The 27901-nt window shown below is 46.9% G+C and overlaps 13 protein-coding genes across 13 annotated transcripts; 9 read left to right on the top strand and 4 right to left on the bottom strand.

Moving 5' to 3' along the window:
- The first annotated feature begins 377 nt into the window (after positions 1-377).
- Positions 378-1831, top strand: BX661DRAFT_176073 (uncharacterized protein). Its single transcript, XM_051534254.1, has one exon. The coding sequence runs from the start codon at positions 850-852 to the stop codon at positions 1759-1761; it is 912 nt and encodes a 303-aa protein (XP_051395485.1). The 5' UTR covers positions 378-849; the 3' UTR covers positions 1762-1831.
- Position 1832: 1 nt separating this feature from the next.
- On the top strand, positions 1833-2928 carry BX661DRAFT_176071 (uncharacterized protein). Its single transcript, XM_051534253.1, has one exon. The coding sequence runs from the start codon at positions 1968-1970 to the stop codon at positions 2619-2621; it is 654 nt and encodes a 217-aa protein (XP_051395484.1). The 5' UTR covers positions 1833-1967; the 3' UTR covers positions 2622-2928.
- Positions 2929-3633, top strand: BX661DRAFT_176070 (uncharacterized protein). The gene has a single exon (XM_051534252.1). The coding sequence runs from the start codon at positions 3026-3028 to the stop codon at positions 3560-3562; it is 537 nt and encodes a 178-aa protein (XP_051395483.1). The 5' UTR covers positions 2929-3025; the 3' UTR covers positions 3563-3633.
- Positions 3634-4441: 808 nt separating this feature from the next.
- Positions 4442-5236, top strand: BX661DRAFT_176069 (uncharacterized protein; the record flags this gene model as incomplete). Its single annotated transcript, XM_051534251.1, has 1 exon — positions 4442-5236. A coding segment is annotated over exon 1 (541 nt), but the record flags the coding sequence as incomplete, so codon positions are not given.
- A 3300-nt stretch (positions 5237-8536) lies between these two features.
- Positions 8537-10852, top strand: BX661DRAFT_10682 (uncharacterized protein). The gene is made up of 2 exons (XM_051532410.1): positions 8537-10328; positions 10448-10852. Exons 1-2 carry the CDS (start codon positions 8739-8741, stop codon positions 10670-10672), a joined length of 1815 nt encoding a protein of 604 aa, XP_051395481.1. The 5' UTR covers positions 8537-8738; the 3' UTR covers positions 10673-10852.
- A 509-nt stretch (positions 10853-11361) lies between these two features.
- Positions 11362-13633, top strand: BX661DRAFT_10665 (uncharacterized protein). Its single transcript, XM_051532408.1, has one exon. The coding sequence runs from the start codon at positions 11488-11490 to the stop codon at positions 13555-13557; it is 2070 nt and encodes a 689-aa protein (XP_051395480.1). The 5' UTR covers positions 11362-11487; the 3' UTR covers positions 13558-13633.
- On the bottom strand, positions 13634-14356 carry BX661DRAFT_10666 (uncharacterized protein). Its single transcript, XM_051532409.1, has one exon. The coding sequence runs from the start codon at positions 14261-14263 to the stop codon at positions 13709-13711; it is 555 nt and encodes a 184-aa protein (XP_051395479.1). The 5' UTR covers positions 14264-14356; the 3' UTR covers positions 13634-13708.
- A 649-nt stretch (positions 14357-15005) lies between these two features.
- Positions 15006-16337, top strand: BX661DRAFT_168257 (uncharacterized protein; the record flags this gene model as incomplete). The annotated part of the gene is made up of 3 exons (XM_051533419.1): positions 15006-15066; positions 15355-15576; positions 15718-16337. 3 exons carry the CDS (start codon positions 15006-15008, stop codon positions 16335-16337), a joined length of 903 nt encoding a protein of 300 aa, XP_051395478.1.
- Positions 16338-16542: 205 nt separating this feature from the next.
- Positions 16543-17739, bottom strand: BX661DRAFT_192793 (acyl-CoA dehydrogenase/oxidase; the record flags this gene model as incomplete). Its single annotated transcript, XM_051537732.1, has 1 exon — positions 16543-17739. One exon carries the CDS (start codon positions 17737-17739, stop codon positions 16543-16545), a length of 1197 nt encoding a protein of 398 aa, XP_051395477.1.
- A 2885-nt stretch (positions 17740-20624) lies between these two features.
- On the top strand, positions 20625-21629 carry BX661DRAFT_176062 (uncharacterized protein). The gene has a single exon (XM_051534250.1). It carries the CDS (start codon positions 20791-20793, stop codon positions 21520-21522), a length of 732 nt encoding a protein of 243 aa, XP_051395476.1. The 5' UTR covers positions 20625-20790; the 3' UTR covers positions 21523-21629.
- Positions 21630-23141: 1512 nt separating this feature from the next.
- Positions 23142-24395, bottom strand: BX661DRAFT_139365 (kinase-like domain-containing protein; the record flags this gene model as incomplete). The annotated part of the gene is made up of 2 exons (XM_051532790.1): positions 23142-24009; positions 24049-24395. Coding segments are annotated over 2 exons (1215 nt in total), but the record flags the coding sequence as incomplete, so codon positions are not given.
- Positions 24396-25412: 1017 nt separating this feature from the next.
- BX661DRAFT_176060 (emp24/gp25L/p24 family/GOLD-domain-containing protein) lies at positions 25413-26382 on the bottom strand. Its single transcript, XM_051534249.1, has 2 exons — positions 26105-26382; positions 25413-25972 (listed from the first exon to the last, which is right to left on the bottom strand). Exons 1-2 carry the CDS (start codon positions 26246-26248, stop codon positions 25508-25510), a joined length of 609 nt encoding a protein of 202 aa, XP_051395474.1. The 5' UTR covers positions 26249-26382; the 3' UTR covers positions 25413-25507.
- Positions 26383-26674: 292 nt separating this feature from the next.
- BX661DRAFT_168252 (Oligosaccharyltransferase subunit Ribophorin II-domain-containing protein) lies at positions 26675-27517 on the top strand (the record flags this gene model as incomplete). Its single annotated transcript, XM_051533418.1, has 1 exon — positions 26675-27517. The coding sequence occupies one exon, from the start codon at positions 26675-26677 to the stop codon at positions 27515-27517; it is 843 nt and encodes a 280-aa protein (XP_051395473.1).
- Between the last annotated feature and the right edge of the window lie 384 nt (positions 27518-27901).

Raw genomic sequence — 27901 nt, 5'->3', positions numbered from 1 at the left:
ATCTTCCGACCCTGATTTAAAGCACATGAGAGGAACCTTTCCTACTAGCATGGCGGCTGCGCACTCTGACTTATTCTAATGTCGAAAAAAGCGCGGGTTGCGTTAATCGGAGAAAGAAACATAAAGTTGCAGTCAATACATGGCGTAACGTGACAAGACGAGACGGGACACAACAAAGTATTGCGCAAGGCCTGCCAGTAAGTCTTGTTATTTCGTTGCGTGCCGGTGACTGCTGATGCGCTGAATTTCTCCTCCCACCAAATAGTTGCCGATCGATGGAATAATGCCCCTGTTGTTTGACCTGTGCTGAGCACAAACAATATAAAATGAGAGTTGCAGCGATTTCCTCTGCTGCATATAATAGTATAAAATACATCGTTTCTGCTTTAATTCTGTTGGTCTGCACCTTCCTTCCATCTTTCTTTTCAGACAACTACAAGAGTACTTTTCTCTTGTTTCGAGACCAGGAATTTTGTTCCATCTTTATGTTCCACACCGCCGATTTATCGTTCTGCATTTTTTCTTCCTTTCTCTTTTTCAAAGACCAACGTTTATCATTATTTGAAATTTTTATCATCGCAGTATTCGCCCCTTTTTTATATTTTTTTTAGCTGTTCTGTGTTGTGCTTTGCGCTGCCTTTTTTCGGCAATTTTCATTACTCTTATTTAAAAGCCAATTTATTTTATTTCACCTCCTGCTCACACGCACGCACATCATCCCGCCTTTTACTCCTGTTTTTATATATTCTACACAAGTCGCGCTTGCGATTGTATAGTACTCTGTTTGCGCATCATTGAATATTCGTTTACTTATTTATTACTAGAATAGACCGTAGTTTTTTTGCCCTCATGCGGCCGTCAATAGAAATCACAAACAATCCCCAGCCTCCGGCCTGGACACAGCCACAAATATCAGAAAAACGGCAGCAGCGGCAGCACTCGATTCCACACGCACACATTACCAATGAAAAGCAAGGGACCATTGTTATCGATGCGGCCGCCAACAATGACAGGACAATCCGAACAGCCGTATCCAGGGCTGTATTATTAACGTCGGCAAAGGAGCGGGTCTTAAAAATAGTGAGGCGTAACCGCGCAATTTGGATTACAATCGAGACACTCGTATGCGTGTTGATCCTGGTTCTGTTAGTTTTATACAGTTATCGATTCAATAAAAACCAGAGGGACAACGCATATGTGCGGTGGTCGTCCAGCTGGGTGATGGTCCTGCTCTCCATCCTGCTCGTTGTTTCCGGATTTGCGATATTCATTACGGCGTACTACTACCGCACGGTTATAGTGTGGGTGAATGACCCGCAGACGACAGATGAGGAGGTGCAGAATCCGCGCGCTCGGAACGCCCACAAGTTTAGCTGGGCGTTTTTGAAATCGAGGCGCCGTGCCAGAAGCGACGCCCAGCCGCAGTCTCGGCCGCCCTCACTGCTTCCGACGTACAGCAGTTATCACCGGCATCTTGCGGTGCAACACCAGTACCAGCAGAGCCAGAACCTCGAGGCCCCTGATATGCAGCGTCCGTGGCTTTCTACGCGCGGCAAAAATCCACGTGCTTGGCGCCAGATGCGTGCGAACGAGCGATTGCATCACCAGTGGGGCGGTGCGCTACAGCGAGACTCGAGCATGTCTAGCACAAGTTTAAACAACGTGTCGCTGCCATTCGGTCCTGTGGAGCCGGGTGCTCTTAGGCGGCCACCGCAGACGGGACGTCATCAGAAGGTGCCCAGCACCCCTGCTCCGCTTTAGGTGTTCTGTCCAAAAAAATCCCCCACACTCGAAATATGTAAAAATAAAATCTTTTTTATCGACCAGTCAATTGCCTATTCGATGTTTTCTTTTTTATATCTTTTTCTTTGTTGGTGGTATCGTCATTCAGTAATTTATTTATTTGCTTTCACGCTGCCTTCATTCAATTTTGTGCAGGCGAATTCACCAGCTGGGCTCTTCTTTAAATGGACAATATGGATAATAGCAAACCCACAGGTAGAGGCAGTTCGGCAAAGAGCGAACTGTGCTCGGTGGGTAGCTCCGACAGGATATTCAGCGTCAGCACTGATGGCTCTGGCAGTATTGTCGGTAGGAGCAGAAGTAGCAGCCGCTACAAAGACGATAGTGAAAATAGTCTTCCCAACACCGCCGAAACACCCACCACTCATTTTGAAGCAGCGCTTTCAAACAGAGACGGTGAAGCAAAGGGTCACGGAAAGGTGTCCAGGATATCCACGTTTTCGTCGCTATCACCAACACCGCCAGGGGATCAAGGGGCCGAATCCTCTGCGCCCACATGGTCCCAGGCTGAGCTCCTAGAAGTGCGAGCTCGCGAACGCACCTTTGATGGCGCATACTGGCGCACGTCAATCGGCTTGTTCGGCGCGTCGCTTGTCATTTTGCGCGTGTTTGGCTTGGCGTTCTTCCCGGTTGGGCTTGTGTTTCTAGCGCTAGCGCTGGGGTTCTTGGCAATCGGCTTGGTTCGGAGGAGAAAGCTGCTCAACCAGGACACTCACGCCCGAGGCCCCTTTGTCACCAGCGGCAGCACAGTGCTGCTGTCTGGCGCAATGTGCCTGTCAGCGTACGTGGTACTCATTGTGCTTCTTTTAAGAATGTAATATATATTATATTATATTAATTTTTAGTTGTTTATATTTTGGCATATATGCTTGCCTGTTGGCCATCTACGCGCTAAGACGGAGCGATTTAACCGCATGGGCGGCGACAAGCTTGAGCCAAAAAGAACACGGACGCTCGAGGTTAAAAAACACCATCCAATACTCACATGGCTCTGGCTGGCTGGCCAATCGAATAAAAGCTTCAAAAGGACTTCTACATAGAATGTGTCTGACATTTTTTTCTTGCATCGTGAAATGGGGTGTGGGGAGAGGTGCTAAAAAACAAGTAGGGTCACAAAACACTTCCTCTTTGCTTTTTTATTTTGCTTCTTTTTCGCTCTTTTATTTTTTTGCCACCACTCACTCACACACATAATATATTCACAAATAATAAAATACCTGCTATGGAATACGCCTATCCGCCGCCGCAACAGCCCGTCCAATACACGGCAGAGCAAGTCGAGAATGTCAGGAGGCAGCGCATCAGAAAGGTGAAGCAGCACTTTGGCATGCGGCTGGGTCTGGAAGTATTATTCACAGCAATCCTCGCTGGTCTCCTTGGGTACTACATCCATCGCGAGCAAAACAACACGAGGACATATTCCAGCTGGTTCAGCTGGTACATCGGTCTTCTCATTGGCCTCCTGGTTCTAGACGTGTTGAGCATCGCGTTCACGGTCTGGCAGATGAAACAGAGGCTGAGCTGGCTCAAGGACCCGCAGACTCCCCCTCAGCTTATTATGGACGGTGGATATTCCAAGATCGTTATTTTCCAGCAGCCACAGGAATACCCTGCGCCTAATTATGCATCCCAGCAGGGAGCGCCCGCCTATTATCAGCAGGGCTACGGGGCAAATAACATGTACATGCCGCCATCATCGGCACCACCTGTGCAGCCTCTGTCGGGCAACCCTTACGCTCCGGAAAAGTCGGCGTACTAATTTTGTTTGCCAGGTAGTTCACATAGTTTTTCATAGTCATTTTTTAGTTGAAACAAGGTCTTCAATGTTTAGCGTTCACGGTGATTAATGTTTGAACTGCTTGCGTATATTAGAACAAGTGATGTATTGCTGACATTTTTTATCTAAATATAGAAATAATGCCGCGATAATAACTGATTTTTGCCGCTCGCGAAGAGTTTTTCGTATGTAAAGCCACATCGTGCAAAATTACACTGTTTTTTTGCAAAGTTGATGTTGCACATATCTTATGTAGCCGCTGGTTTGCAAGCATTATTGTCTGTCTGTGTCTGTGTCTGTGTCTGTGCTTGTGATTCTCCATTTTCAACCTGATTAAGATGGGCTTACCGAGAATCTCTTGTTACTAAACTGCTTTCAATACTAAACATCCAGAATATCCCGATTTGGTTACTATTTATATTGCACTCAGCTTCAACCAGACAGCAGCAGCACCACGCAATATAAGTAATTGGTTGACATTTTTCAATTAGCATTCAACCTGCTGTCCATTAAATATTTGTTTAGGGATCTTATAATAAGCAGGTATTACGCAAATTTACACAAAGGCGTTGGTAAAAAATAATTGCCTGTCGGACTGCCATATCGAGGATGGAATTCAATGACACTTCAAAAACAGGTTGAAGTTAGATTAGAAGCAAAATAAAATGCTTTTCTTTACTGCGGCCCTATGAGGAACTAGCACCCACATAGCTGAAAAGCAGGATGTTTTTCTTCCTCAAATCAGTTAAAAGGAAAGTGCGGTGGCCATATCGAGGATGTAATTCAATGGCACTTCAAAAACAGGTTGAAGTTAGATTACAAGCAAAATAAAATGGTTTTCTTTACTGCGGCCCTAGGAGGAGCTAGTACCCACATAGTTGAGAAGCAGGGTGTTTCTTATTCCTCAAATCAATTAAAAGAAGAGTGCAGTGGCCATGTCTCATTATTTAGTTGCATCGTCGCTTCATCCTCGCTCTTATTTTTATTTTTATTATTATTAATCTTCCATTAAAATAAATTGGAAGTTCTCGCCATGGAATACTCTTACCCGCCGCTGCAACAACCTGCTACATACACGGCCGAGCAAGTTGAAGATGTCAGAAAAAATCGCATTGCAGAGGTGAGGCGGCTCATTGTAATGATGGTGTGTGCGGGTGTCTTCTTTGCATTAGCCCTTGCCGGTCTCTTGGGGTATCTTTTCTACCGTGAGTTAAACAATTCAACTATTTATGTTCGCCAATTCAGATGGTATTTTGGTCTTCTTGTTGGACTTGTAATATTTGACATAATAGGCACTGTGCTTGGCGTCAGGCAGATGAGGCGGAAATTGAGCTGGCTCGAAAATCTGCAGACCCCCCCTCAGCTTATCATGGATGGCAGATATTCGAATGTTTTTAAATACCAACGGCCCCAGGCGTACCCTGAGCCCAATTATGCACCACAACAGGGTCCTCCCACCTATTATCATCAGGTTCACAGTGTAAATAACAATACCGCGTACATGTCGCTATTATCAGCATCGTCGGCGCAAGCTTTAGTTGGAGGCCCTCCTGCCCTTCCGGAAAAAGCAGTGACTTGAATTTTTTATTAGATAGTTCATGTTTTCCACAATCTCATATTTTAGCTAAAACAATAGAAATGTTCGATTAATGCCAAGAGATTTATTATATTGTCTATTTTCATTTTAATAAGAGCATTGCCCTTTATTTCAATATAATTAATGTGATAGCCAGTATTTACAGTGATCCATATACGAATTGTTTGTATATTTTGAACCGCATGATTAAGTGATGGCAACATTGATGTCATTTAAGTATAGAATGCCGCAAGTAGAAAGTTTTCATCAAACTGAATTTGAAGCAAGGTTTCACAATAGGACGCACAATGACAGTCCTGATGGGCGGTAAGTTAAAAATGGAAACAATAAATAAAAAGAGGCACCATTTTGGCGAGCTTAAACTGCGAACTTTTGGCTCAGTTTGGTTATTTTGTCAAACGCTTTTTTGTGCGTCTTGCCTGTCAGATATAATCGAGGCATTTTAGTGTTCAAATTGCCATATTCAAACGATGGGAATATAAAGCGTCCTATTGGTCGAACGCTCATATTCCGCCCGCAGACAAAACGCGATTTATACAAGCGGGCTCACTATGATGACGCTCATCATAATTTCCACTTAGGAGTTTTTCGGAAGGAAAAGCTTCGGTATCAACTGGACGCCAAATTACAGCGCAGCGCTCAGATTGCGCTGTCGTGAATATTTTGGTTTGGCCAGACAATTGTATCCGGTAGCAAAGGTTGCTTGACAACACGCATGAAGCCTTGGGTTTTCTGTAATTAATGAAAGGAGCCAAAGCTATTGGAAGGCGAAAAATATAAAGTTTCCCTCATATTTGTTTTTAGCTCTTTGTCACCAATATTTTCAATGTTTCTGTTTTCTCTTTGTGCTGAATTTCTCACTGAAAAAGAAAAAACAATGGAGTAAAAAAAGAAAATATTCGATGCAAATCTAATTTGTCTGGTCACCCAACCCCATCCTTTTCTGCTCCCCACTCTGTGCCATTGGCCCCAGGGCTATATACCCACCCCCCACTCACCCCCCCTTTCAATAGGCGATTTTCGGCTTTATGCTATCTGAGAGTGGTGATCACTCCATACGCTTAGTAGCGAAAATTTCAAAATTTTCGAGCGCATAAAACCTGCTTTTTAAAAAACCTTTTCTTTTTTTTGAGTACTCCCAAATGTATTTGATTGCTACCCTTTGGGCGCGATGTAAAATATAATATTGGCCCTTTCATACCGTATGCCAAGTCAAAAAAATTAAGAAATACTTTTCCTTCTCCCCCATCTGCTCGACAAAAGCCTTTATTCTCTGTCCATTCGATTTCAATAGTTTGTTTTTATATATTTACACATATACTGCATTTTTCGTACAAACACGACCACAACCACTGACCTCCCTCTTTTTCAATCGTATTCACATTATAGCTGTGATATTTGTTTTATACACTAGTGCACTAGCCAGTTGCCTTTTTCATTATTGTCAATACGAGTTACAAAGTGCCGCCGCAATACGTCCACTGTGATATACCCTTTTCTCTTTATTGTTTTCTTTTTCTAGTTTTGGCCACACACAACCCTATTTTTGCACTTTAATTATTTTGTAGAACTCTATTGTCTTTTTTATTTCATATACTCGTTCTCACTGCTCTGACAAAACAAGGATACATACTACCCTTAAACGCACTTGCACACACATTTTTTATTTTCATTGCTTTATTACAGGCACGCGTCTTTTTTCACACAATAGCACCCAGTTATCGCGGCTCAACTGGCTAGCTAGGACATAATAACCATGACATACACCGATAAAGGTAAGCGAACTAAGGTAGGGTTGGAGCACAACCACACTGCACCTCCCTGTGCGTAGCGGGTGTGGTGTTCAGAACAACACTTAAAAGACTGTGCGTGATTATTTATACCGCGCCACTGCTTACCTACAGCGCTCCCATAGCTTTTTTGTTCCTGGGCTCACCCACCAATACCATATATTCACATATATGCATGGCGTAACCAAAGTGGGGGTGTCTTACAGGAAATGAGGCGCGAAAGGTGCCATGATATCTACACCAAACGCAATTGAAGTTGTATTCAAAGCGCTAGTCCACTGTTGTACACCGCCGCTGTCCTTTGCTTATCCCTTTACCATGCTTGCATTTATACTTTATTGTTTTTGCTCACTTTGAATGCCAATTAGACTCACTTTGAATACCATCCCTCATATCCCTTGTTCTGACAGATGATCCATTTGTCACACCCTTTGTTTTTATGTGTACTGCGCGCATTGTAAGGAGTTGCTCTGGCTTGCTAGCCAGAAGCACACAATCCGCAAAAACACTATATCACGCGTGAGTAGTATTGTATTTGGCACCCGCATTAGGTGCGCTCCTGTACATTCTACGCCTGGGCACTGTCAGTAGTATCGTCTTTAGCATTTCAACCAAGTGCTTATTCTTTCTTGTAGAACCCGCTGTTCACAGTTTTTCTCTTTGTTTTGTTTTTCCGCCCTCAAAAGCGAATATTCCACGCTTGACTTAGGAAAATAAGTACAACCGCGCTGCAAAATTGTGACTTTACTTGGAACTCTCCATCCCCCTAATGCCATGGGCGCGTATGTATTTAAACACCACCCAGTTTATTTATCATTCAATAAAGCCCTTAAATTCCCACATTTTAGCAAACAATTAAAGCATGACTCGTGTTTTTTTGCACAAATGCCGATACTTTGTAAATTGTTTTGTTTACTTACTACCTTCCCCTTTATATTAAAAACTTTAGCTTTCAGCTGCTACCAAAGAGAGATATATAGAAAGCGGCGCTTTTTTGTCCCTTGTTAGCAGCTTTAATGAATACTTCCCTGACATATACTGCCATCCCCGCCTTTCCATTGCATGAACATCCCCAAATATTTCCCCACGCGCATGCACACACACATACAAATACAAACAAACAAGCAAACGCCTGGGTTACTGCCCCAAAAATCAATTCTCACTATTGTTGCTTTTCATCTGACATTAATGGCAGCTGCACATATCCCCAGGTGATAAATGTAGATCTATCACACAGACATTGTATTTTTTGCTGCATATTCTTGTATGCTTGTGTGCGTTTTGACCGCTCAAATACCTTATATTTTATATGTAAAACAAAGAGCGCGTGGAGCGCATATACTATCATATATGCATTTGTAAATTAGGACTTGTGACACTTGCATTTTTACACTTGGGGTAGCAACCACTTGTTTTATTCATCCATCCACCCATTTGCAAGCACCCACTTGTCAATGCTCATCATACTTGTTATCTTTTTCCTCCCTCAAAGTGATTGTGTAATATAATTGTGGCTTATCGCATATTTCCACCATGCACTCGGCGAACAATTGGTTTGTTAAACTGCCAAATGGGGGGAAATGAGGGGAGGCAATGAATGCTAGTGTGTTTTTCTCAATTGAACGCGCTGCCCCGGCTGACCTGAATTGTTGTTCAATAGCCACGTCCTGGACAAATAATCTTTCATTTTGCTTATTTTTGATGTCCATTCCTCCTTTTTTCTTTTTCACCCTCGCTTAACTCGACGCAACTACTAATTTTATTTTTAAAAATGTCCTACTTTTACACGGCGGATAATCCATACTGGCCATGCACGCTTGTAGAGCTCATGCGGGCCAAGGAAGTTCTTGAAGCCTGTGACTTTGTCTCCACCAGCACCAAGGGCTGCTACTCCTCGCGCATTGCCCTGTGGATGCACTACTGCGCCCAGCGTTGCGGCGGCGACGAGCGGGTAACTGAAGAGCGTCTGGCCGACTACGTAGAGTGGATGGTGACCTCTGGTTCTGCCGAGCGCATCCGCCAGGGGTCTACCCATGTGCAACAGGTTCTGCGCAACCAGCTCCAGGGCGTTCTCTGTTACTGGAGGCTGCAAAACGGTAACCGTGCCGATCTCCCTGATCCACGTGTAGGCCATATATTTATGAGCAAGTGGCAGCAGATCGTGATGCGCTTCCCGCGCCCGCGCCAGTCCAGGCGCAGCGAGCCAATCTACGGCGTGCCAAAGGGAAGCTCAGGGTCCGAGAGCACGGATGAGTACGGGGCAGTGCACCCCAACGGAACGCCTCCGATCAGCCTGCGCCCGACATTCGGCGTAATTGGTAATGGCGTTATCCACCCGATAGGTCAGCCTGGACAGGTCCTGGGCTCGTCACAAGCAATCCACAGGCACCGCTACCCGACGGTCAGGCCCGAATACACACAGACGCACTCGTACCGCAGCAACTCGCCGTTGTACCCACACGAAAATATTGATAACAGCTACCGCCCTTGCAGTCCGGTGTACCCACAGGGCCATATTTCCCAGCAGCAGCATCATCAGCACCAGAATCAGCAGCACAGCCAGCAGCAGAATCAGCAGCAACAGCAGGGGCGCTTGTTGAAAACTCTGCAGAGACCGAATCAGCTGCCTGTCCCAATCAATTCGCGCATGTCGCCGCCTGAGACTTTGGAGGCCATTCCGATTGTCAAGTATGTGAGCAAGCCGAGCTACCCGACTTCTGGCCAGCAGTTTTCATTGTCTCAAGCGCCGCTGCAAGTTGCACCGCTCAATGCAGACGTGTCAAGCAGCACGCGCGCCGGATCCCGCTTCAGCCCGACCACAGACGACGAGGGACGCCATAGCGTCACTGACCAGGATTCCAACAAATTAAAGCTTTTGCAGCCTGCATCTCCATCTGTAAGCCGGTCTCCGCAGATCGACACTGATGAGACGATGGTGCCTGGCTCCCCCAATATGGATGTCGAAACAGAAAAGCTTCTGGGTGTAGTTCCTGAGGTCATTCCCAAATGGCAGAAGAACGACGAAAGCCTCACTGAGGGAAATCTTCTGACGCTGAAAGAGTCCATTGTATTGAACGCCCGCCAGCTGGAAATGGGCTCAAATGCCCAAAGTCAAGCGCGCACACACCGGTGCCTGGGTATTTCTACCTGGATGTCATCGGGGGCGCGCACTAACCTGACGCTCACCGACGTGTCGATGGACGAAGCCCTGAACACGGCAACAACCCCGCAACAGGCCATAGTGGGCATACCTACTTCTGGCGACAAAACCACACATGTCGACAAGCCCTTTTCCAAGTGCATTGCGGTTACCGTGCATCACTCTGCTAAAAACACTTTAGCAGGTTTAAAACCCGGAAAGGTAAGATTGACTATTAATTGTTGATTGTTGACTGGATTTTTGTTTTCAAATATTTTCACTGCGCAACCACGCGTCCTAACAATTTGATCTCCAATTGTTTCTTTTCTTCGCTCGCGTAGGCTGCCATTATGCGTCATGCCAACCCGCTGCTATGCTCCTGGAACGCGCTGTCTTTTGAGCTGTTCCGGAGGTGGCACGTTGCCAACGAGGCCATCCCAGACTTTGCCACGGCAGAGTGGCAGTCGCTCAAGCTGTTCCCCACGCTCTCCGACGGGGCCGAGCTTCCAATGGAGGTCGATCAGGTTACCCGGATAGCCTTTGCTGGAATTTCGAAGGACATGTAAGTTTGCTTTATTTTATTTTTTATTTTTGTTTTGTTTCGTATTGAGATACGCATCTGTTTATGCCTCACAATACTTCACATGCATGCTGCATCTTTATTGCCCCCGCTTGTTTTTTATTCTTGATGGATTGTCAAATGTCACTCCTACTCCCTTTTTCTTTGGTTCTCTTGCGTACATCAATTCTGTCGTTATGTATTATTTATTTTTGACTATTTCAGTTGGCAAAACCCAGCATCTCGTTTTATCAGCGCAGGGACGCACAGCATCCGACCTTTTCTTTTTATTGTCATTCGTTGCCTTTTGAATTCTGATGTCGCGAGTTCAGCAAATTTTATTCATATGTACTGTTCCAAATCAACCCCCTTAAATTGTGCTTTCTATTGCAGCCCATTACAAATCCGCATGCACATTGATGCATAAACCTGTTTGTATAATCGAAAATATTGCTCGGTTTTGCATCCATATATCCACAAATGCTTTTTTCACCATGCGTTGGCAGAAGTATTTTTTGCGCAATGTTTTTTGGGTTGATCCAAAGATCTGTTTCTTTCAGGATTCCCATAATATGCTGTTAATATTCTGTTTCGTAGGGAAAGCTCGTGCTCTGTGTTTGTTTGTTTCCGCGACTTCCGTATTTTTCTTCCCTTTATGGACCTAAAAACAAGTCTCCGTTGTTGGTAGCTTTACGCTTGAGCATTCACGATTTTAAATTTACTTGTCTCGAAGTTCATCCGAGCTTTTGCGGAAAGCTTTCAAACTTTGTTTTCGGCTCGCGAAATGGAACCCGCCGTGTTTCCAGCTCGGCAATCCCTGCAATGCCATTGGCAGACAAGAATATATTTGCGCGCTATATTACAAAAAATGCCATATTTGAAAATGACATGTTTCCGAATATGACATGCAAGCTAATTTCGTTTTTCCGGTTGTGCTGTTTATATTTATTCCATTCCCCAACCAATAGTGTGACCGGGTCAAAGCTGATGAGTGACATTGGCTATTTTTATGCAGACGCGTTCAAGCTCGTTCGCCCCACAGCTGATGGAATCAAGGGCCTGAATTGCGTTAATACCCTTGACAGCAATGCCATTCTCCCCGAGGTTCTCGACGTACTTCTGAGGGTCAACGCGGGCTATGACTTGGAGGGTAGTGATGCGGGCAAGATGGCCCAGCGTTTCAGCATCATCCCGCCGCTGTCGCTGCAAAAGGAGGTCTTTCCGTGGATCAAGCCCCTGCTCATGAACGCATTCGGCCAAAATGACAACAACGAGGATGTGCGGTCGGCGACACGGTTCCTGCGCCTCCTAAAGGAACTTCGCGTCGTGCTGATCCAGGACGTTGCCTTTATGCTTGAGATGCCCTCGATGAGCAAGGCGGTGGAGGCCAACCCTTTGTTTTCGCACGTGCTGTTTGATTCTGATGAATTCAAGGCATACCGTGAGCAGCTGCGCGTCGCTCTGGCCAAGACTGACATCAAGGCTGCCGACAATCTGCTTGCCAGTGCCCTTCAGCACGCTGAGGATTACAGGTCAAAGTACCCCAATGGCTACGCCAAGAGGATGGAGGCCACGGGGCCCTTGATGCCACCTCCCAAGGTCCAGCCAGTGGTGCCGAAGCTGGAGGTCAAGACCAAGCCTGCTTTTACACTTTTACCCAGCGTTGCGTCTATCGTGGATAGTGCAGCGCAGAGCCGCGCGGCATCGCCTCAGCAGCGGCCGCTTCCGATTCTGCCCCGCCCCCTGTCGCCGCGGAGCAACTTCAACGAGCCCGTTGAGCGCAAACGCGCGCGGTCGCCGACAAGACTTGGTGATGTCGAGCCCGAGTATGCGTACGGGCCAGGCACCGACTCAGTTGGCAGCATCCCCAAGCGAAGCCGCCGGGTGTACGATGCGATTACCAATGGGACCATGGGTCAGGTGTATGGCGATGTGCACAATCGGATTAGCCCTAGGTCAGCGACGCACATCAACCCAGCGCAGCTCCCGGTGGAGGTCGCTACTGCCATAGACGAGCTGCGCATGGAGAACGATGATTTAAAATCCCAGCTGCGCAGACTCGAGTATACGTTTGGCCAGCACAGGACCGAGATGCGCACATGGATGGGAAAGATGGAGAGGGTCATGCACAACATCGTGAGCGCATCCGACTGCTCGACAACGCCTCCAGTCGATGTGTCGGCCCCCGGCTATCGCTCAGCGACAGGCCAGCGGGCCCCATCCGCCGTGCCATTGCCAGCTGCCGCAGCTATTTCGCGTGGTCCCACTCACCCGTCTCAGCTATCGCAGACTGCCTCATCGACATACCTTAGCCGGCAGCAGCGCATGTACTCTGAGGGCCGTTACCAGCAGCAGCAGCAGTCACCACAGCCGCCGCAGTCGCAGCCACCAATGCGCGAGAGCTTTGCCAACCAGGAGCGTGGAAGTATTCTCAGAGAAGATTCTCCCATCGGGCGCGTAGGAATAGCGAATTCTCGCCCTCCAATTGACATCCATTCCCGTCCGCGCCAGCAAATACCACCTATTCCGACTCCAGCACGGCAGGCTCCAGGGCAACAGACGCAGGCGATCCCATCAGGAGGCTTGCACTCCCCCAGACGCCAGTCTGGCAATTCCACTCAGTTTGTGAATGCTACTGAGTATAACGAATATCGCAGGCACGTCCAGAACTCGGCAGCCCAGCAGCAGGTCGCGATGCAGCAACAGCAACAGCGTCAACACGAGCAGCAAAAGCTTCAGATGATGAGACAACAACAGCAGCAGGCCTCTGCCGCCGATCGTGTCGATCGCGGTGACCAGCAGTGGTACCAGAACTCGCACGAGCAGATCTACTCGAGCAGACACACTTCGCCGCGCATGCCGAACGGTTCTTCTCAGAACAAATACCAATGAGGCAAATACTATTCCGACTCTGTATCTTGTTAATTACATTTTCAATATTTCAATTTTCTCTCCAAAACCAATTTTCTATTCAATCGAATTTATTTCAAAACTTGTTTATCGGCTGCTGATGTGGCCATGGTCGTGCTCAATATTTTTTGCTTTACCCGGTGATGGGTGTGTGCAAGTGGCTTCTCAGTTCGGCATGCGCTGGTTCTGGCGCACGGGGTGCGGGCACATAGGGAGACGGCTCATGGCTGCGTCCTAATTCGGGAAGATGCGTGGCGTGGTTGCCGTCAGCATGCGCGCCAATTCTGTGAAGCGGTGTTGCAAAGGGATTATTGCCCTCGACGTTATAGCCGCGAGGCCCCATTCCAACACCATTAGCAGCTGAAAAATTGGCCTGCACACTGTGGCCGCACATATCCAACTTTTTGCTGCGCACAGTCAGCCAGATCAAAGCAATGTCCATTATCAGCAGAACGAGCATCAGGCCGGATCGCCATGATGCTGCCCGCGCGCCTGCCACGCTCCGAAGCCGTATAAAGTAATAGACCAACTCGGTCGCATAAATGACGCTGAGCCCCGACTGCAGCCAAATAGATATGTCATAGCGCTTCCTTTTGACAAGGTTCTGTAGGGCGCTGATACGCGTGACGTACCCATAGGAATTGTTACCGGTCTGGTTGGCGCTGTATACGGGCGGATAGTCGAGCATTTTTTGCTTATTAAATTAAACAGATGATTTTGTGTACAGGTATAGAAGCTAAATAAAAAAGACAATACGATTAATTATTAACGACTGGAAAATTGTCTTCATCCTCTTTCAAATGTACAGGGTGAATGGCAAAGTGAGCCAAATGTCTGCGACAACCGTGCTCTATTTTTATGCGTCAGTCTCCACATGTTGTCTTATTTTCAGCATACACTCACAATAGCAGTAAGCGTACCATTGAAAACAGACGTGCTATTTTCCGTATTTTTCTATCGAGTAATTACATTGCACGAGTTTTGGAGCAGTAATGTCACCACAAATTGTATTTCCTTAACTTCATCTACACAACGCGTTCTCATTGCTCATTTATTTTATTTTATTTTACCAAAAAATTTGAAATTCGAAAATGATGAGAGTAGCATCAACAATAACAATGTTAAATCAACTAATTGTAAACTAGAATATAAAAAAATTGGGCGTTTTTAAATTGGCCTCATCCACTCTACCCATTTGTTTCCTTGGCGCCGGTCGCACTATTTTCGTTTTATTTGAGTGCACCTCGCTTTGATTTTATTATTGAAAAAAGCGAAAGAGCTCTTTATAAAAAGTAAAAAAGAATATTTTTAAATGAAACACTAAAAAGAGCAAAGTCTGCACGCTTTTTTATTCCATGCTCTTTTTATACGACACGTAAAATAAAACCGATGTGGGCAAAAAAAAAGCAATGAAAATAAAGGCAAAAGTAATGTGCAAAAAGAAAAATACAGCTGTCAGCTTTGGCTTGGCCGCCAGCTCTACACCAAATCGTAAGCTGTGTGTGGCTATAGCTAAACGCAAAACAGGGCAGCCTTGCCCACACCTTTTTGCTCTTTAATTATTTTCTCCATATTTATTGATTGTATATATCAACTTAATTTTTACTTTCGTTTATACCTTTTTTGTTAAATCTCTCATCTATATACTTTTTTATTTGCTCACGTCTTTCTTGCATTTGCACCTATATCTTATTAACTATCTGTAAGTTATTTTGCCTAGACTCTTACTTTTACCTGTATCAAAAATGGCGGACCAACCAAACAATGCGCCAGATATAGTTATACTGGTGATATGCATACTCGCCCTCATGGTCAACTTTACCGTACTTGTATACAGTTACATCAAGCGCGAGTACACGCCATTAAAGTCGCAAAACTTATCGAACATGTACTTTACCTACGTGTCCATGGTGATGTCTTTCATCGGGAGCGTGTTTATTGGCAGCTCTCGTTATGCGGTTAAAGAGTGGGCGGTCTGTGCAGTAACTATCGGCTGGCTCGGTATGTCTATTGGAGTTCTCATGTTTGTTGCTATGTTCCAGATGCGTCTTTACCGGTACATCAACGTTTTTGTGCTGAAGCGGCAACCGAAAGGAATATTTTTGATAATCCCGTCAATTTATCTGGTGTCTGTCAGCGTAGTGTACGCCGCATTGGCCTTTGTTTTGGATTCCAATGCCGGCTACGGGTACGACATTAAGTCAAACATGTGCATTGTCCAGTCGCCCATTTTCTTAGCCGGAATGGGAGTGTTAATTATTCAAGGGCTAGTGGTATGCGGTATGCTGGTCAAGGCGCGCAAGATGGAGAGTTGCTTTGGTGAGTTCAAAAAAATGCTCATTGTCACCGGGATTCTGACACTATCTGGAATCCTGACCATTGCGTTCAAGTATGCCAAGTTTGGGCCTGATGGTCAAGTTTTGGCCGGAATCCTGAAGCTATTAGCTGTGTTTATCCCACAGCAGGCGTACTTTTACATTATCCTTGGCCCGCCAATCTACCACTCGCTCAGAGACAGCGAGGCGTACTATCGGGTGTTTGTCGAGCGCATCGAAAAGCAGGGGCTCGCGCAGCTTTACAAAATGGCCAGCAAGTGCTATATGGGCGAGATTAGCAATATGAGCGAGTCTGGCCGGTCGCGCTACGCCAGCATGCAGAGCAACTTTTCAGGAAACATGCCGGCGCCCGTTACAACGAGCCAGGTGCCCAGAGACAATGTGGCCGAATCTCATCGACCAAGCTGGTACATCCCGTTCACTTAATGAGATACTCATGTATATTTAATTTGTTATAGCAGACTTGTAGCCATTATTATATCAATTCGTATTTAATAGACAAAATTTTAAATATATATTTACATTTATAAAAGCTGGCAACCACCAGTGAGACATACAATTTTCGTGGCATTGGGTTATTTGGGGAGTGCAAATGAGTGTAGATAATTGTATTAGTACAGAAGACGCACATTTATTGGTTCTGCTTGGCTATGTCTGCGATTGTGCGCGAGATAATGAGTCGTTGAATCTGCGAGGTGCCCTCGTAAATCGTAAAGATCTTGGCGTCTCTCATCAACTTCTCGACCGGATACTCGGTGTTGTACCCGTTGCCGCCAAAGATCTGAACCGCGTCCGAGGCGCACTTATTGGCAGTCTCCGAGGCCAGGGCCTTGGCAATCGACGCATAGTAGGTATTGCGCTTGTTCTGGTCGCGCAGCCAAGCCGAGCGCCAGACCATCATTCTGGCGGCCTCGGTCTGGATGGCCATGTCGGCCAGCATAAAAGCAATTGCCTGATGCTCAATAATCTGCTTGCCCATGGTCTTGCGCTGCAGGGCGTACGCCGACGCCTCGTCCATGGCGCGCTGGGCCAAGCCGACAGCCGCTGAAGCGACCAGCGGGCGGGTAATGTCAAAGGCGCCCATTGCAATCTTGAACCCCTGGCCGACCTCTCCGAGGCGATTCTCATCGGGAACCTCAACGTCCTCAAACGTAATGCCGCGCGTGTCAGATGCGCGCTGCCCCATGTTCCACTCTTTGCGCCCGACTGTGATTCCTGGGCTGTTGCCGTCGACAATGAATCCGGTGAATGCCTTGCCAGCGTTGGCATTTGGGTCGGTCTTGGCCAGAAGGAAGTACCAGTTAGCCTTACCGCCGTTGGTGATCCACATCTTTTGTCCGTTGACGATCCACTTGTCGCCCTTCTTCACCGCGTGGGTTTTGGCACCTGCTACGTCAGAGCCGGCCCCGGGCTCGGTGACGCAGTACGCGGCCATCAGTGGCTCTTCGGTCATGCGGCCAAGATACTTTTTCTTCTGGGCATCGTTGGCGGCCAGAATCACCGGAGCCTCGGCAAGAGTGTTGGCCTCGATGGCAGTTTGAATGCCAGTGCAGCCGTAGGCAAGCTGCTCGGAGACCAGTGCTGAGTCAAAAACGCCAAAGCCCAGACCTCCGTACTCGCTGGGAATGTGGCAGTTGACCAGGCCCAGGTCCCAGGCCTGCTTGATAATATCGACCGGGTATTCGCCCGTCTTGTCATGGTGCGGCGCCGCCGGGATGACCACCTCGCGGACAAACTGGCGCGTGGTTTCCTGAATCGAAAGTTGGTCCTCGGAAAGCTGGAAGCCCAGGGCAGGCGCCGATGCGCTGCTGGAGCTGCGCGCGTACATGCTAGTGCTGAACGCGCGGCTTGACTTGCGCAAAGTAGTGAGTGCTTGTGAGCGGAGCATGTTGTGGTGTGGTGGTTAAGGTTGGGTATTTAGTGTTACAAAAAAGAAAGAAAATAAAATGAATTGGCAAAAAAGAAAGAAAGAGGGTTTGCAGCATTTATATGCAGTGAGGTAAAAAAAGGTGGCAGGGACGCGGTCATCAACTGTAAGGCCCAGGCGCAAAAGCAAAGTTTCCGTTTAACGCCGCAGGCGCATAGAGGCTGTGCCTTTAGCATGCACGGAGCAAATGTACATTCCCCCCACGTATGCACGTGAAAAGAAGATGCATGCGAATTCATGTGATAGTTGGATGTGCATTTCAAAGCAAAAAATGGAAGCAGCAGGCATGTGCTACAAGGTTGACATGTACCTTTCGGCTCTCAAAATCCAGAGAGTGCTCCCGTGGATGCGGCCAGCGGCGGATTGCCCAAGTGGTTCGGGGAGCCATGCAATTAAATTAACCAGTAATCAAAACATGATTGGATTACTTAATTTTCCGGCCAAAAACAGCAGCATTTAATGTTTGAATGCGCTGCTTGGTTTCGGCCATGCAAACTATTAATAACCATGCAGATCGCCTTGGCTGCAGCCTGTACGCTGAACCAAAGTTATGCACGCATAAAAGGTGACTGGTTTATTCCAGAAAATATTGCGAATCCCAAAACGTTGGCGGCATATTTGTGACTAATTGAAGCCAAACAAAGTTAAATATATCTCACTAGCACACATTTGTTATCACGCAGCAGACGCATGCGACGTGTGTACAAATTACACATGCTAGGCTGTCGCGTGTTAGGATATATGACAGTAACTATTTTGTGCTAGTTTCAAAAATAAAAACAAAAACAGGGGACTCATGCCCTTGTGATTGCGATTGTGGACATGGGGTAGCATTAATAGACGAGCAGTAGCGCATCGAGGGGAAACCAAACCGCCGCAAATATTTTTTTGTGTCGCAAGTGTCCGCGTGAAGACAGCATTCAGGGGGAGGGGGGCAGATCATACACGCGGTTTAAACTTGTCGAGTAAAAATAACCCAAAAAAGTAAAACCTTACTGCGCGTCCGTGTTATTTTATTTAGTTTGTTCGGCCAGTCTTCAGAGATTTTTTTACTCAGTTTTAAAACGATATATAATACCATTTTGTGCATTATAAAGTATTTCATTTGCATGCAATCAACAAGCAGGCCCCTGTGAATTTAGGTGCTTTATTTTTATAATAAATTCATCGGCTAGAGTGGTACAACTCGCAACCACAAACTCGCCACTGAAAATTGGAGGGATGGTGGCAATATGCTATAATGCGGAATGTTTTTAAAAGAAATATTTCAATGACCTATTTATGTCTAAGGCACCCAGCTGACAACTCAAGTGTGCCTCTTTTTAAAAAGAATGTGCAGGTTGGACAATTAAAGAAAAGTGGCAGTAGAGTGTGAAGAAATTAAATAACAATGTTGAGATTTTTGTATTTAAAACAACACTGTTTAGGAGTGCATTTTGACGCAGAGAAAAATTGTGGTGTACTATCATGATACGCACCTCAAAATACACAGATGAAATGATAGCCGCGAAGGGAGCGCAGATGCAGAGCAGGGGTATTGTAGATGGCCTTGTCTCCGCAAAACGCTCGCACGCTCGTCCACAGTAATATGTTGAATCTGCACCATATACAATGCATCCTTTTTAAACTGGTGAATGCAAAACGCAAATACCCAATTTCCAAAATATTATCTTCTACTCATATTTATTTACTTCCGATAGGAAGTGGGGATATCAGTTGAAATACACGGAGTAGCCAAGTTGAAAAGGTGTGGCTGTACTCGCAAAGTCTCGCATCCTTATGATTGACTGCAAGCATAATTATTGTATAATTTATATGGATACAAAAAATTGAATTTTTTGACGTGGCCGCAGCCTTAATTTCGCTCGTTTTTATTTTAAAAAGAATTACGCCCAAAAAACAAAGCGGCAAAACAACCGCAGTTCATTTGTTTTCGCTTGTCAAAAGAAAGCCAATCGCAAGATTTTGGTTGACTGTCTGCTTGAAAATAGGGAAAATTCGTTGACTGCAGTTTTTTTTTATAAAAATACGAATAGAAAAGCAAGTCTCATTTTTCTTTTTCTTATTTTTTACAAGCAAAAAAAAATGGCGGAGGCTTTGGACTAGGTCTCTATTTTACTTGCATACCAACATCTACCTGATCGAAAAATAAGTAAAATATACAAAATAAAATCGACGGATTTATTATTGCGCTTGGCACAATTGGTGCATATTGATGGGCGAATTTATTGCATTATGTTTTTCTCTATTTGCGCCCGAGATGAATATCGTCCAACGCTGTGAACACGATATATTTATATATACCTTTTTCATAATGTCACTCACATGAACAGTATCCATATGATTGGGAACAATTCGTATGCGACCAGCTGGTCAGGTAGCATTGGGAAATAACAACGTGGTAAAAGCAACAACGCCCAGAAAAATAAAAAAGGGGAGCAATAATTTTTAGGGAGAGAGCAGGGGGGGTAGGAGTTGGGGGTGTTTGCAACAGATTATTTTTTGCCACTCTTTTTAGTTTTGTGCTGGGCTTTGTGCTTGCTTTTCCTCCTCTATTCTTATTTTTTTCCTCACTGTCCTTCAAGCATAGGAAAATAAAATGGCCTAAAGTCTCAACATAAGCCCTCAAGCCTTTTCAAAACGCAAATAGGCTACCCACCCTCACCCCCGACACCCCCTCTCTCTCCCAGTGCCCTACAGCCGCAAAAAATTGGGACAGGAGGTTGGAGAAGACAAATAATATATAAAGCCGATAATGTTCCCACTTTTTATATTGGCAATTACATATTTTTAATTTATTTCAAATCTACAAACAAGGTTCCTATTTCATTAGCATATAATCCTTTTTGCTCTCATCGATATATTCTATTTTCTATTCCACAACATCAAAAATCAACACCTCCAGCTCCAATCCCTCAAACCAACATCACTATACACCCTACATATTATTAAATGAACACTATGAACACTATGGACACTATGTCCACATTCCCGATGCCCACCGATTCTGAGTTTATCCTGGCTCAGGGTCGAATGGCTCAAGAGAAGCGCCGCAGAGGTGTAAGCGATGCCAGAATCCCTTTTGCCATGTCAACAATAACATGCGTAGTCGAGAGCACTGCTGGAAGGCGCCGAAACACAGTCAGCGCCGCCTCACTCTCATCTCTCGCATCACCGCCATTATCACCCTCATCACCATCAATTTCGCCATCGCCCAGAGTATCCTCAACATCGGCCTCGCATATGCTGTCGGCCATGTTCAACAAGGACAAACAGCGCGTGGCGCCATTGCTAGTGGGGAAAATGGCCAACATATTGCCGCCGCAGGCGAGGAAGTCAGAAATTAAAGAGGCAGATGACTCGCACATGATGTTCTTCTCGCCATTGACACCACCAATATCACCACCGGTGTATACAGAGCATGGGTACGCGCATACGTCCGTGTCGCCTCCACTTTCGGCTAGTTTGCAGAGCAGAAGCATTTCTTCCTTGGATATGCCAATATACGGGAATGTTGCCGCGTGGTGTGAGGGCTGTTACAAATCTCCTACTGCTGAGTCAGCTGGGCAGAATCAGATGCAGAAGCAGACGCACGAGACCATTCAATTGTTTTTGCTGGATAGTAAGAAAATTCGCTTGGCTCGTCCAAGGCTTGTCTGTATTGGGTCTTCCGAAAAACAGTGAAATGTTTTGAGTAATTGAAAAGAAAAAACATTTTGCTTGTTTTCGTACCGTGTAATCCCGCCAACTCTGATAATTATTTTGTTAAAAATTTGTAAATAATATCTTCAACATTATAAAAAAAAAGCCAAAAAGCACCAGTTGAATCGTGCCAAATGTTTTCTAACATGTATATTTGGAAAAGAATAATAAAATTATTGTCGAGTTTTGGACAAATGCCTCTATCTACTTTGCTGTCACTGGTTTTAACTAGCGGGGATTGAGCTGTCAGGGAGTTAATGGCCGCCATGATGTGAGGAAAAGGATAAAAAAATTATCCAGGCTTGTTTCGCTTGGGTGCTGCACCAGTCTTTGGATCATATTTACTCTTGACTGCGGCCTTGGGCTTGGGCCCAGCATTCGGATCTTTTGATAGTTTATAAATTATTTACTTTCGCCAAATCCAGCAAAGACAGGGCGGGCTGTAAACATAGAAAAAGGATGGTTTGTTCCAAAACTCTCGATGAATTTGGGGGGTCATAATAAAAGTCGAAAACGAAGTAAAAGTACCATTAGCGGCGTTTATTGCCAAAGCCAAACAGCGGGGACATAGGCTTACGCATGACAATCGACTGCCCATCCATAGAAACGTCCTCCGAAGTGCCGCTATTCTGGACCAATTGCACCCTATTGGCCACATTATTGAACGCATCCATCATACGAAATACAGGCGGCGGAGTGGATGACGAGAGCCTACTCTGCACCGGCGGTGTGTGCTGGGCCCCAGGTCTGGGCAAAGGCTTTGGGAAATTGAGCAGCGGGCGGCGAGCTATCGTGTTCACTGGCTTGGGGTAAACCGGCGAGCTACGGTGGTTGTTAAGGGGACTGGGATGACGGCTTACATCGGGCGACATTTCAAACATTACCAGCGGGCCGCTATCCCTTTTCGGCTCGGCCCGTGGTCTAGCCAGAATATCCTTTTCTATCCACCGCTTGTGCAGCGGCATCTGTGGCTGTGGCTGCTGCAATTGCAGTGGCTGCGGCTGTGGGTGTGGCTTATGGTTAAGGTACATGGACCGCTTGGGAATTGCCAAGTGCCCCAGATCCGACTGCGAGCGCATAAATGACGGCTCTTTGCGCTTCTGCCCCGGATTCGCGTTAGCCCTTGGAGAGTTGGAAAAATTGAAGTTGCCGCCAATGGCTGCAGTCTGCACGCCAGGCGAGTACACCTGGCCGCGGGGGCTGCTAGACGCAGGAGATCTGGCAAAGCCATAAGACCCACGCGATCCATTGGGGGAAGCCAGGGGTCCACGAGCAGAAGCAGGCGATCCACGAGCAGAAGAAGGCGATCCACGAGCAGAGACCGGCGACCCACGAGCAAAAATCGGCGACCCACGAGCAGAAACCGGCGACGACGATGGCAACAGAGTCGCAGGCGAGTGCATATACCTCGGGAAGACACGCAATCCCGTCGGCGACCAAGGCTGCGACAACTGCTGCTGCTGCTGCTGGTGTTGCTGCTGCTGGTGTTGCTGGGAGCATTCCGCCGTCACACTCTCCGTCATCTGGCTATCCTCGACAGTCCAAGGATCCTCCACGGTAAAACCCAAATCCTCAATAGTCCACACACCGGCACCGGAGCACTTGGCACCCAGCCATTCATCCTCCAACGCCCGCTCAACAGTGATCCGCTCCCGCGGATTGACCTTAATCATCCGACTAACAAGGTCCCGCGCTCCAGGAGAAACAGTGCACCAGTCCTTTTCATCATAGATAGCATTGCCGCTAAGAATCTGCTCGCGCATCGAAATCGTCGAATCCTGGTCAGAAAACGGCGGGCGTCCAGAAAGGCAGATAAAAATGACGACGCCGAGACTCCACATATCAACCTGCCTATCGTACCGGCCCGTCCTATTGACAGTCAGCACCTCGGGAGCCACATACATGGGGGTACCGCACACGGTCCTCATAAACGTATCATCACCGACAATCTTTGCCAACCCAAAGTCCGCCAGCTTGACTCGCATAGAATGCGCATCCGTCAGCAGAATGTTCTCCAACTTGATATCGCGGTGGACTATATCCCTGCGGTTAAGGTACCTAACGGCCAAAAGCAACTGCAGGAGAATCCGGCGGGTATCGTCCTCGCCGAGACACCCCCGATTAACAACCTCATCGAACAACTCACCTCCATCAGCCAAATCCAAGAGCAAATACATGTTATCGTGCTCCCTAAACGCCCCATGAATCTGCACAATCGACGGATGCTTGACCCGCGACAAAATCGACGCCTCCTTCTGAAAAGTCAAGTCCAGTTTCTCCAACTTTTCCGCATGCACAATTGCCCTACGGTCAATAATCTTGGCCGCATACCGCGCGCCCGTCACGCGATTCCTAACCAAATACACGCTGGCAAATGCACCTTTACCCAGACGCCTATCGAGCAAATAACTCTGAGTAAATACGCGAGATTCGTTGCGATGCACAGCGAGATTCTGGAACTTGTAAAAGCTATCGCAGAAATAAGACATACCCTTGGACTCCTGGTACCGGACCAGCTGAATCTCATCCCCGTCATGCAGCCTAACCGGTATATTCCTCTCCATACGCTCCTTATTCAGGAACGTACCGTTCGTGCTGGTGTCCTCAATATACACAGCGTTCTCGCTCTCTACGCGGTATATCAGACAGTGGTGGTTGCTGATATGAGGGTTGTTGATTTGCACGTCGCAGCGCTTGTGCCGCCCAATCTGGTACCCAAACTTTTCCAGGTCGCTGCCCCTGCTACTCTTCGTGCGCTGCAGGTGGACGGTTTTATAGTCGGCGGGGCTGAGCGACAGCAGGACGCCCCAGACTGACTCGGGGACCTCAGTGACAAGGAGTTGGTGATCAAACATTTGGCCCAGACAATCCAGGTCCCTGTTTCCCGAGAGCTGCTGCTCGTTGGCGTTGTGCATGATCATGATTGATCGGGCTTTATTATAACGAAGTGGAGTGATTGGATATGCAGAATATAAGGTGATGGAATATGAGTATATATAAGTTAATTGACGTGATATAAAAAGAGAGAGAAAGAAAGGAAAGGGATGATGGAATATGGAAGAGAGTTTGAAGAGAAACTAGTGGAATATACTTTTTTGGTGCTTTTTTTAATGGGAACGCAACGATATAAACGACGAAGAGAAGAAATGAGGGGGGGGGAGAGAGAGCTCCAGGTGTCAGAGGGATTAGGGAGGTTTCTGAGTTTGTGTCAACCGTCGATAATAAAAATAAACAAAACAGAAGCAAAAGCAAAAAAGAAAGATGAAGAAGAGGGAGGGGAATGAGGGGAGAAACAAGAGCGAAAAAAATGGTGATGAGGATTAGGAATATAGAAGAGAAAAAAAGGAGTATGGCAATCGTTTTTTCTTTCATCCTGACACCACCTATCCCCAGTCCTGGCTTTATAACTTTTTTTTTTTTTTTTTTTCATCATCGTCATCCAAATGGCTTATTAAATCAAGTGGTGGGAAAAAAATAGGCGGTAAAATTCAAGCAAATGGGGGGGGAGAACACATATGGTTTGAAAAATAGTGTGCAGGAATAGTGTGCTTTGGGCGTTGTAAAAAAAACTCGCGTGTGGATGTATAATGAAACAAGTGATTGTTCTGGCTTTACGACAGGTATCTGAAAAAGTAAAAAAAAATTGTTTGCGAAATAGTGATATATACATAAAAGTAATGCATTTGCGCGAAAAACCCTCTTTTTTCGTATCTTTAAAAATAAGGGAAAAAAGGGGCAAGTAGGATTGTCGAAATGTTTACGCTAATATTTGTCAATTACTTAATTAAGCTGGTGGTCGCAATCCAATCCAATCCAATCTAGAGATGAATCAAATCGAGAAATGCGTTTAAAAGAGCTAAAACATATTTCAATTATATTTCAATTATATATATTTTTTGCTTCCTAGCGTAACTTGCAATTAATGAAAAGCCAGAAAAATAAGCAAGGACAAAAAGGAAAAAATGACTCACAGACGAGTCCTCTTGGCGGTGAACAGAGTCCTGATAGCGTACACCTGGATGACAGCAACCAAAACCACACTCAAGCTCTGCAAAGCCGAGAACCACCAAACCCTAGACTCCGTAGACGAAACAGTGGCAAAGTTACGGTTCTCCCTCGAGCGGAAATACTTCATAAACTTGGTGATCTGACCCAAGTCGCTAGCAATAGTGACGACGCTGTTCATGACCTCGTCGCGCTTAGACCGCTTGGTGATGTCGTCAGCACGGGCCTCGTTCTCCACAGTGATGTCAAACTCAACAAGCTTGTCGACGTACGAGGCGAGTCCGTTTTTGAAGCAAAAGGAGTATTCTCCGGGCTGAGTGGCTGTGAAGACAAAGTCGCCTTGGCGCTCGGCATCACCCTTGAATAGCTGGCGGTTGTTGGGGCCCTCAACCTCAAAATCAATGTCAAAGTTGCCGCCACTGTGAACCTATCGCAGAGAAGAAAGAATATTAATGGGAGTTGCTGGGTTGGCAAACATTTCAAAGACAAACTAACTGAAGGGTATTTCAGCTTTTGTTTCCCTCGTGGGTGAAAGAAAAATATTGTTCATTGGACTCACAGCAAAGTAGAAGGAAATCTTCTTTCCGGGAGCGTCGGCAAATGCGTAGTAGCAGCTCTTTTCGTGCGAGGCAATCCACTTGCGCAGAGTCACGGCATTGGCTAAGGCCAGCAGGGCGAAGAGGACCACGAGCTTCTTCAGCATTTTATTGTGTAGGATGCGAAGCGAGGAAATGGAGGGCAATAATAAAAATAGGAAAAAAGGTGGAAAAAATTGCGAATTGAAAGAGACAAGATTGAAGCGAGAAAAATAAAAAAGACAAAAATGCGTAATGTTCCAGCAGGCTTAAGATTCAAGGCTTTCAGGCTCAGGCTCAGGCTCAGGCTCAGGCTTCAAGGCTGAGTTTGCTTGGGGGTTTCCCATGCGGGAGGGATATGCCACGACATTGGTTGTGATTGGCTGTGTCGATTAACTCCCAGGCTTGGATTTCTGAGAGAAAAAAGAATCGTAAGCGGTCTCGCGGCGTTGCAAAAGAACAAGATTGTTTGCGCGCGTTGTCTCCAATTCACCTCCCACTCTTTGTTTATCCTCTTCTCCCTTTTCCCAGCTCAATTCACTGCAACTATCGAAATGCGGTGCTTCCGAAGCAGCACCAGGATGCTCCTGGCAATATGCACGCTAGCTAGCGGCTGCCTGGCGGCCCTCCAGCCCACCGACGTCCACATCAAAGTGATGGAGCGCACCGGCGACAAGCTCTTTTCAGCCTCGCCACAGTACCCCAACACATTCGGCAAAGTGCCCGAAATCACCAGCACAACGCCGCTCTCCGTGTCCTTCTCGGTCAAATCCACCACGACCAACGAGGCAGTGGCGGTGGACCAGGCGTTTGTCAATTTCAGGCACAAGGAGACAGGCGATGAGACGGCGTTTGTGGCCAAGCGGGCGAGCGTTGGCGCATATCGGATGGATCTGGCGCGCAAGCACTTCCGCGCTCACTTTGTGCCCTCCCCGGGGCTCTACGACATCTCGCTAGTGCTCGGATCGTTCGCCGATGGCGGCGTGCACTACGCGCTGGGAACGGTGCAGATGTCCGCCGGCAAGCCCCAGCAGCAGCAGACGTCCGACACGGTGGTGTTTGGCGCCCGGCCCGAGATTCACCACAGGTTTGCCGAGCCGCAGCGGATGCCCAGTGCCGCTGTGTCGGTGGCGTTTGCTGTTCTATGCGTGGTGCCGCTGGTGGTGCTTTTTGGCGTGTGGGCGAGGCTGGGCGTCAATGTGGGCGGGCTGGGTGCGGAGCCGGTGGCTTCGGCGGCGTTCTTGGGGCTGGTGGGCGCGTACATGGCGCTGGCCGTGGCGTACTGGGTGGGCGTCAAGCTGTTCCCGGCGCTGACGTATGCGCTGGTGCTGGCGCTGCCGACGTATGCGGCTGGCCAGGTGGCGCTGAGCCGGCGGGCGGCGGGCAAGCCTTGCTGATTCCAGGCAGGGGCTGGAGCTTTGGCTGTGTTTTTTCCTTTCCGTTTCATTTCTGCTTGCAATTATTGGCTTTTCTGTTATTTTGCTGATCAGGCCTTGCATTTCTTCTCATGAGATCATCGATCATCCATCACCCATATCCCATCTCATGCTTTTTTCTTTCTTTCGTTCTTTCGTTCGTTCGTTCTTTCTTTCAGTGTGCACGTGTGCTTATCTGCAGCCTCCAGTCGTGCCACTTGGCCAGAGAAAAGGGGGGGGGGGCAGGAAAAAAGAGCCAAAGTGGATAAGGGCTGCGAGCCGCACCGCAGAGGAGAAAATAGGCAAAAAATTTTCTTTTAAAAGGGCGAGACGAAGGCATATGCGACAAAAGGCAGCTGCTGGCTG

This window comes from Kickxella alabastrina, assembly GCF_025024165.1.
Source record: "Kickxella alabastrina strain RSA 675 chromosome Unknown BX661scaffold_1, whole genome shotgun sequence".
NCBI classification, from domain to species: domain Eukaryota; kingdom Fungi; phylum Kickxellomycota; class Kickxellomycetes; order Kickxellales; family Kickxellaceae; genus Kickxella; species Kickxella alabastrina.
Note: the sequence above shows the minus strand (reverse complement) of the source record. Positions and strands in the feature narration are given on the sequence as shown.

Bases quoted from the DNA above. Each gene is read 5' to 3' on its own strand.
- BX661DRAFT_176070 (XM_051534252.1), top strand. From the start codon at position 3,026: ATGGAATACGCCTATCCGCCGCCGCAACAGCCCGTCCAATACACGGCA.
- BX661DRAFT_176073 (XM_051534254.1), top strand. From the start codon at position 850: ATGCGGCCGTCAATAGAAATCACAAACAATCCCCAGCCTCCGGCCTGG.
- BX661DRAFT_10665 (XM_051532408.1), top strand. From the start codon at position 11,488: ATGCCATTGGCAGACAAGAATATATTTGCGCGCTATATTACAAAAAAT.
- BX661DRAFT_10682 (XM_051532410.1), top strand. From the start codon at position 8,739: ATGTCCTACTTTTACACGGCGGATAATCCATACTGGCCATGCACGCTT. The intron at 10,329-10,447 runs GTAAGATTGACT...TCGCTCGCGTAG, and splicing joins CAGGTTTAAAACCCGGAAAG to GCTGCCATTATGCGTCATGC.
- BX661DRAFT_176060 (XM_051534249.1), bottom strand. From the start codon at position 26,248: ATGCTGAAGAAGCTCGTGGTCCTCTTCGCCCTGCTGGCCTTAGCCAAT. The intron at 25,973-26,104 runs GTGAGTCCAATG...TCTCTGCGATAG, and splicing joins AGATTTCCTTCTACTTTGCT to GTTCACAGTGGCGGCAACTT.
- BX661DRAFT_176062 (XM_051534250.1), top strand. From the start codon at position 20,791: ATGAACACTATGAACACTATGGACACTATGTCCACATTCCCGATGCCC.
- BX661DRAFT_10666 (XM_051532409.1), bottom strand. From the start codon at position 14,263: ATGCTCGACTATCCGCCCGTATACAGCGCCAACCAGACCGGTAACAAT.
- BX661DRAFT_176071 (XM_051534253.1), top strand. From the start codon at position 1,968: ATGGACAATATGGATAATAGCAAACCCACAGGTAGAGGCAGTTCGGCA.